The sequence below is a fragment of the Pipistrellus hanaki genome, assembly GCF_964339955.1.
Source record: "Pipistrellus hanaki genome assembly, chromosome: 18".
NCBI lineage: Eukaryota > Metazoa > Chordata > Mammalia > Chiroptera > Vespertilionidae > Pipistrellus > Pipistrellus hanaki.
In genome coordinates this window covers 279773-287515 of record NC_140520.1, presented here as the reverse complement: position 1 = coordinate 287515, position 7743 = coordinate 279773, and the positions used below count along the sequence as shown (strand labels likewise).

The 7743-nt window shown below is 53.6% G+C and overlaps 1 protein-coding gene across 1 annotated transcript; it reads left to right on the top strand.

The window, feature by feature from the left end:
* Positions 1-2487: 2487 nt before the first annotated feature.
* BTN1A1 (butyrophilin subfamily 1 member A1) lies at positions 2488-6903 on the top strand (the record flags this gene model as incomplete). Its single annotated transcript, XM_084866622.1, has 7 exons — positions 2488-2584; positions 2890-3243; positions 3671-3952; positions 4938-5087; positions 5579-5599; positions 5764-5790; positions 6230-6903. 7 exons carry the CDS (start codon positions 2488-2490, stop codon positions 6901-6903), a joined length of 1605 nt encoding a protein of 534 aa, XP_084722748.1.
* Positions 6904-7743: the final 840 nt, after the last annotated feature.

Genomic DNA, 7743 nt, shown 5'->3' with positions numbered 1-7743 from the left:
CAATCACTGAGCCATACCAGCTGGGCATATGTAGGGATTTTTTAAGCAAAATGTGAAATAATCAGATTTGCATTTGGAAAGTCATTCTCCTAGCAGTCCGGTGGGTCAATTATTTTTTGGTCTTCATCATAGTCCCAATTAGAAGTCCAGGACTAAACTGTGGTAATTTTTGCCACTAATATAATCCAGAGCTGACATCTGAGGAAACAAATGAGTGATTGGCCTATAAAGCTCACTTCTCCAAAATATTGAGTAGATAATATGAAAAGTGACCAGCCTCACTATTATATAAATGCATGGTAAGCCTGGCCAGCATGGCTCAGTGGTTGAGTGTCAACCTATGAACCAGGAGGTCACAGTTCAATTCCCTGATCAGGGTACATGCCAGGGTTGCAGGCTTCATCCCCAGTGTGGGGCATGCAGGAGGCAGCCAATCCATGGTTCTCTCTCATCATTGATGTTTTTCTCTGTGTGTCCCTCTCCCTCTCTGAAAGCAATAAAAATAATAAATAAATAAATAAGATTGAAGCTTGATCCACTTCTGCGGTGCAGGCAGGGTTAGGTGAGGAGGAGGATCAGTTGACAGTGAGAGAGGTTCAGCATTCCAGGAAGGAACTTGGGCAGCCTGTTCATGCCCTTGGACCCAACGACTACATTTCTTGGAATTTATCTGAAAGCATATCAGGAAGTCACCCAAGATAAGGACAAAGCCTCTGTGTAATGTGTACTGGGTATAGTAGGCAAAAAACAAAACAAAACAAGTTGCCCACAATCTTGGGAACTGTTAGAACCTATAATATGGTATCACATAACTGTTAATCAAGTTATAATAATTCAAATTATGCAAAAACCTCATCAGTTCTGTTTTTTGATGCACATGCACATGTAAACCCTGGGAGGAAAGACCTAACATGTGAGTGGAGGTTGTCATTAGTTGGTGACATTATGGGTGGTTTCTGCTTTTTTATAAAAATGTTTTCCCATATTTTTATTTTTTCCCATACAAGAGGTTCACCCTCAAATAGGAATTGCAGGCCACATGAGGTGCTCCCAGGGAGGCGACCCTGGGGCCCTGAAAACGGAACCACACACAGGAATGGACAGTCTACCTTGAATTCTCAGCCCACGTAAATAATAAAAAAATAAAATTCACCCTCCTTTAAGTCCCTACTGTATGCTTTGTGCTCTACATGCTTAACCTCGTTTAATCCTCTGATACCTCTCTGGATGAGGTTATTATTAACAATACTACAGGCCCAGTGCACAAAATTCATGCACGGCATGGGTGGATGCATGTGTGTGTGTGGAATTCATGCATGGGGGGGGGGAAGAAGGGGGGCTCCTTCAGCCTGGCCTGCACCCTCTTAAATCTGGGACCCCTCAGGGGATGTCCTACTGCCAGCAGTCCGACATCCCTCTCGCAATCCAGGACTGTTGGCTCCTAACCATTCACCTGCCTGCCTGCCTGATTGCCCCTAACCCCTCTGCCTGCCTGCCTGATGCCCCTAACTGCTCTACCCTGCTGGCCTGATCACTCCTAATCACTGTCCCCTGCTGGCATGATCAGCCCTAACTGCTCTCCCCTGCCAGCCTGATCATCCCTAACCACCTCTACCTGCTAGCCTGATCGCCCCCTAATTGCTTCTGCCTGCCAGCCTGATCACCCTTAACTGCCTCTGCCTCAGTCCCACCACCATGGCTTTAAAGGAGGTCCAGAAGACATCTGGTCTACCCAGTCTAATTAGCATATTACCCTTTTATTAGTATAGATTCCCATTTTAGAGAGAAAAGAACAGAAGCTGCCCGTCTCATCCCAGCGTTTTCTTGCCCCCTTTCTGTTCACTCCGCCCAGCGTATCAGCATCAGCGCAGACCCTGTTCTCTGAACTAAACACGTAGGGAATGGGAGGGGGAGGGCACTCCTGAGGGCACTGCCCCTTCCTCCTCTGTGGCTTTAACTCAGCCCCGGGGCATGCCCAGCCTCCTCACTTGGTGGCAGAGCCTGGCAGGTGCCCTTTCCTCCAAGGAGCCAGGTCAGTGCCCAGGATCTAAGATCCAGGAGGCATGTCCTCTCCCCTCTGCACTACCCACCCTCAGCTCTCAGCACCCTCCCTGTCCTTCTCCCACCTCTCCTCTTGTCCCCCTTCATTCCCAGCACCCCTCTGTCGGGTTATCTCTGTCATCATTGCTGGAAGCAAATGCCAAACCCCTGTCTTTGAAAGACGAGGGTTTTGCAGAACAATGGTTCCAAGATTCGCCCCTTCATGGGCACCATGTCTCCTAGCGCCAGTCTCCTGTCTCCTTGGGGTTGGGGGGCCCATTGGGTTCTTATAAACGGGCTTGGTCGAACTTAGGGTGATGGGCGGGCAGGCCCATGACTGGCTGGGGGGGAGAAGGGGTTGTGCAAGGCCTAGTGCCCTCCAAGGGGGAAAGAACTGCACTTTGTCTTCCAGGCCGAAGCTCCCACAGACTGCGGCAGATGAGGCCGATGGCTGCCTTCCCCAGCCCCTGCCTCGGGGGGTGCCTGCTCACCCTCCTGCTTCTGCAGCTGCACGGGCTGCATGCAGATCCCGGGCCGGGCGCAGGTGGGTCTCCCCGCTGTCCCTGGCTGCAGGGTGGACAGAAATGACCCCATCGGTTCTCCCTGGAGGCTCCCCTGGGCCAGGCGGGTGCCGTGGGGTGGACTGCTCCAGGAATGAGCATGGGGATGCTGTCCTGGGGCGGGGAGTGTTTAACTGCCCCGGTGTCTAACTGTCTGATGTCTAACTGTCTGGTGTCTAACTGTCTGGTGTCTGGCTGTCCAGTGTCTGGCTGTCTGGTGTCTGGCTGTCCGGTGTCTGGCTGTCCCGGTGTCCGGCTGTCTGGTGTCTAACTGTCTGGTTCCCCGCAGCTCCCTTTGATGTGGTGGGGCCGGCGGAGCCCGTCCTGGCGCTGGTGGGCATGGACGCGGAGCTGCCCTGCCACCTGCCTGCGAACCTGAGCGCCGTGCCCCTGGAGATGCGGTGGCTGCGGGAGCCGGAGGCCCTGGCCGTGCTGGTGCACCGCGCCGAGAGCACGCAGGACGCCGAGCAGCTGGCCCGGTACCGGGGCCGAGTGGCGCTGGTGCTGGACGGCCTGGCCCAGGGCCGTGTGGCACTCCGGATCCGCGGGGTCCAGGCCTCGGACGACGGCGAGTACCGCTGCTCCTTCCGGCGGGAGGACGGCCCAGGCCAGGGAGAGGCCCGCATGCGCCTGCGGGTGGCCGGTGAGTGCCCTTCTCCCTGACTCCCGGGAGGCGTGCGCCTCTCTTTACATATATTTTTATCGATTTCAGAAGGGAGGGAGAAGGAGGGAGAGAAAGGTCAATGCTGAGAGAGAATCATTGATCAGCTCGCAATCTGGGCAGGTACCCAGACCTGGAATGGAACTCTGACCTCCTGGTTCATAGGTTGACTGTCTGTCTGGTGTCTGGCTGACCTATGAACCATGCCCACTGGGCTGGCACCCCTTTCTGATGAGGTTATGAAATGCTTTATACTGACACCTTGTCTCCTTATGTAATGCAGTATGGAGAGGAGTCTCCCTCACTCCCATCCCTGTATGCTCTTCTTTCTCAATCTATGCAGCCATGTGGTTGTAAGGCTCCCAGGGGGTGTCCCCTGAAGGAGTAAGACCAGCTTCTCTCTCTGCAGCGCTGGGCTCTGACCCTCACATCCATGTGGACGTTCAAGACAACGGGGAGACCCGGCTGGAGTGCACCTCGGTGGGGTGGTACCCGGAGCCCCAGGTGCAGTGGAGGACACCCACGGGAGAGACGTTCTCCTCCACGTCAGAGTCCAGGCATCCTGACGGAGAAGGCCTGTTCACCGTGGCGGCCTCCGTGGCCATCAGGGACCCCGCCGTGAAGAACGTGTCCTGCTGCATCCAGAACGTCCTCCTTGGCCAGGAGAAGGAAGCAGACATCTCCATACCAGGTCAGTGAACCCAACACGGGGTCCCTATGTGAAGCGTGACCTCCTGGCAGAGCGGCCTACTTTCTTCACCTAAAATCCACCCACCCCCGCCCACTCTCAGGGAGCCCCACCAACTTCACTTAGAGTAAAGGTTCTAGCCCCGCCGACATGGCTCAGTGGGTGAGCATCGTCGACCTATGAACCAGGAGGTTGCGGTTGGATGATCAGTCAGGACACAGGCCGGGTTTCAGGCTCAATCCCCAGTGTGGAGTGTGCAGGAGGCAGCTGATTGATGATTCTCTCTCATCATTGATGTTTCTCTCTCTCTCCTCTCTCTCTCTCTCTCTCTCTCTCTCTCTCTCTCTCTCTCTCTCTCTTTCTCTCTCTCTTTTCATCCCTGAAATCAATAGAAATATATTTTGAAAATATTCTGAAGGCATAAACTGTACTAAGACCTTGCAGAAAATCCAGATTTGCTTAGGAGATGCACCTTGGACAGAGAAGCTTTGTCCCTGCAGGCCTTCCTGATCCCGAGACTCTCTCCTTGACCAAACAGGAAAACTAAGACTGTTGTGTTTCCGCCCTTGCCCCTTTCTCCTCATCCCAGGCGAGAGCTCTGCCCAGGGTCCTCGGGAAAGCGAGTCTTCTCACTGTCCCCCACCCACTGCCTCTGGTCCAGGCAGGAACTTCCTTCTCCCTGGGTCACCGAGTCTGTGCTGTTGCACCCAGAGGTGATACTTCCCCTTCCTGGGTTACTTCCCTGTCCTCTTGGCTCAGGTCCTCCATTGATCATTAAGGAGGAATTCCATAACAACATGAATTCGTCTCTTCCTCTGCTTTTTCCAACCTAAGATATTTTCCACCCCCCTGACAAGCCTGAATGGCATTGGAGGGACTGTTTTCACCTCGAAAGGAATGGGAGGGAGAGGTCCAGGTCATGTCCTCTTCTGAGTCCCTTTGGAACCAGACTTGCTCAGTGTTTCTCAACAAATGTCCTTTGTTTCAGCTCCTTTCTTCCCAAGGCTGATTCCCTGGGTGGTGGCTGTGGCTGTCACCTCAGTGGTCCTAGGAGTTCTCACCATTGGGTTCATGTTTTTCACCTGGAGACTATACAAGGAGAGGTCCAGACGGAGGAAGGGTGAATTCAGCTCTACAGGTAAATCATAGAACCCAGGCTGCTTGTCGGGAGTGCATCTGAGTGAGGTTGAATCCAAGTCCTGTAGGATAACTGCCAGTGGGAGATATCAGACTCTGGAATTCTGAAAGTCAGAGGGGGTTATAGGGCTCCTGGAGTCACTGATACTCAGTCTGAGCAAGGACAGAGGTTTGGGTGCAGGCTGGGTCAGAACCAGTTCTAACAGGTATTAGACCTGAAGTTTGCTCACTACCCACCCTGAGGCTCTATCCTCACTTTTACCTCGGTTTCCCAGTAACGACTACAGATATGATCCAAGTCAATAGGAACTTCCTGCATAGTTCTCAGAAAACAACACAATTCCTGTTCTTCACTATTGATCATGTTTCAGTAATTGAGTAGTCACGATGTAACAGTTACTCCTTTGTTCGTTTCTCACACCAGTTTTGTCCCCCATCCCCTCCATCATGTCCACTATAGAAGGTCATTTGTTATTTCTGTTTGTTTTCCAGAGAAACTCCTGAAGGAGCTCAGTAAGTTGTCTTCTTGTCATTATTTCCACCCTCAAGATTCTCTCTCTCTCTCCCTCTCTCTCTCTCTCTCTCTCTCTCTCTCTCTCTCTCTCTCTCATCTCTATCTCTCACTCTCTCCTATAAAACCTTTCAGTGACTGTCTCTCTCTCTGTGTCTCATTGCAGAGTGGAAGAAGGCTGCACTGCATGCAGGTCAGTGACTCTCAACCTCTCAAGGGCTCCGAGGCTTCAACCCCCAGGGACTCAAAGTCCTACAATAGTTGGAAACCAAAGCACCAACAGCTTTTAGAGATGAGGATAGAGAGAGTGGAAAGGTGGCAGATGGCATCAACTTTTCCTTGAGGCACACGGTGGCCTGAGTGGGAAATGGATAGACAAGCCTATTTGACACTGGGTGTTAGGCCCTGGGGACAATCAGCTTGTACATCACCTGTGGCTGTCGAGTAAAGAAGGGAATAGAGGCAGCTGAGCAGGCCAAACAGCTCAGCTCTCCTTGGAATTCTCAGTGTGTGTGTGTGTGTGTGTGTGTGTGTGTGTGTGTGTGTGTTCCTATCTCTTTGGAGAAGGGAGAGCAGGGCTTGCAGCCTCTCACATTCACACCTGCTCAGACTCGCTTCCTCTCCGTGTCTAGTTGATGTGACTCTGGACCCGGACACCGCCCACCCCCACCTCTTTCTGCACGAGGATTCCAAGTCTGTGCGGCTGGAAGATGCACGTCAGAAACTGCCTGAGAAACCCGAGCGCTTTGACTCCTGGCCTTGTGTGCTGGGGCGGGAGGCCTTCACCTCCGGGAGGCATTACTGGGAGGTGGAGGTGGGGGATAGGACTGACTGGGCCATCGGGGTGTGCAGAGAGGATGTGATGAAGAAAGGATTTGACCCCATGACTCCCAAGAATGGGTTCTGGGCAGTGGAGCTGTATGGAAACGGATACTGGGCCCTCACCCCGCTCCGGACCCCTCTCCCCCTGGCAGGACCTCCCCGTCGGGTGGGGATCTTCCTAGACTATGATTCAGGAGACGTGGCCTTCTACAACATGATGGACGGGTCCCACATCTACACTTTCTCCAAGGCCTCTTTCTCTGGCCCCCTCCGGCCCTTCTTCTGCCTCTGGTCCTCTGGCAAAAAGCCCCTGACGATCTGCCCGGTCACGGGTGGGCTGGAGGAAGTCACGGTGGAGGCTGAGGCCAAGGACCCTGCCAAGGAGATCCCACTGTCCCCCTTAGGGGAGGCCACCGCCTCTGGGGACACAGACACACTTCATTCCAAACTCATCTCTACCCAGGCCAACCAGGGGGCACCTTAAGGCTGAGCCCAGCTTAGCTGCTTCCCTTTGCTCTCACCCCTCTCTGCTACCCCGCCCCCTGAGGCCTCACCCAGCTCCCGTGGCTTCTTGGGCAGCTTGTGTGGCTGCTGCTGGAGAGCGTGGGGTGTAGGACCTTTCTAATCTGTTTCTGTACCCATAGTCAGTGACGCTTCAACGATATCTGTTCTCCTACTTTGGAGGCCACATCCTAAAGGGAAGGACTTGAAATAAACTCAACAGACAGCCCAGGGGTCGAGATGGGGTCAGGTTAGATGGTCATGGGGTGATGACAACTATCCTGGTGTCCAGATGAGGGGTGTGTGGAGGAACAGGCAAGCAGAAACCCCAAAGGATTCTAGGAACTGAAGACCTGAGGCTAACACCCCATCAAGGAACCTGGAGGGGACACTGGGATGAAGGAAAGTGAGGTGACCCTAGACCAGGGATGACCTCCTGGCTTGCCCCTACAGAGTCAGGGCCTGTATCCCAAATACCTAAGCTTGTCCTACATGGTGGGGGGGAAATGGGCCCTGCCACTGTGGAGTCTGAGCGATTGGAAGGAGAAGTGGAGGAGAGATGCTAGGAGCAGAGCCAGGGTGTTGGACAGGAGGTGGACAGAGAGGAGGATGTTAGACAGCTGTGTGCACAGCAGTGTCTCAGACCCCGTTCCTCTCCGCACCGGCCTGCTGCTCTCTTGCCTGGGGGTCATTCCACCCTCACATTGTGGGCCCCACAGTTTCTCCTTCTCCTCCTCCTCATGATCTGGACTCGCTCCTGTTCAGAGGCTGTTCCAGAAATCATCCCCTCAGGGATATCATCACTTCATCAGCCACTATCTCA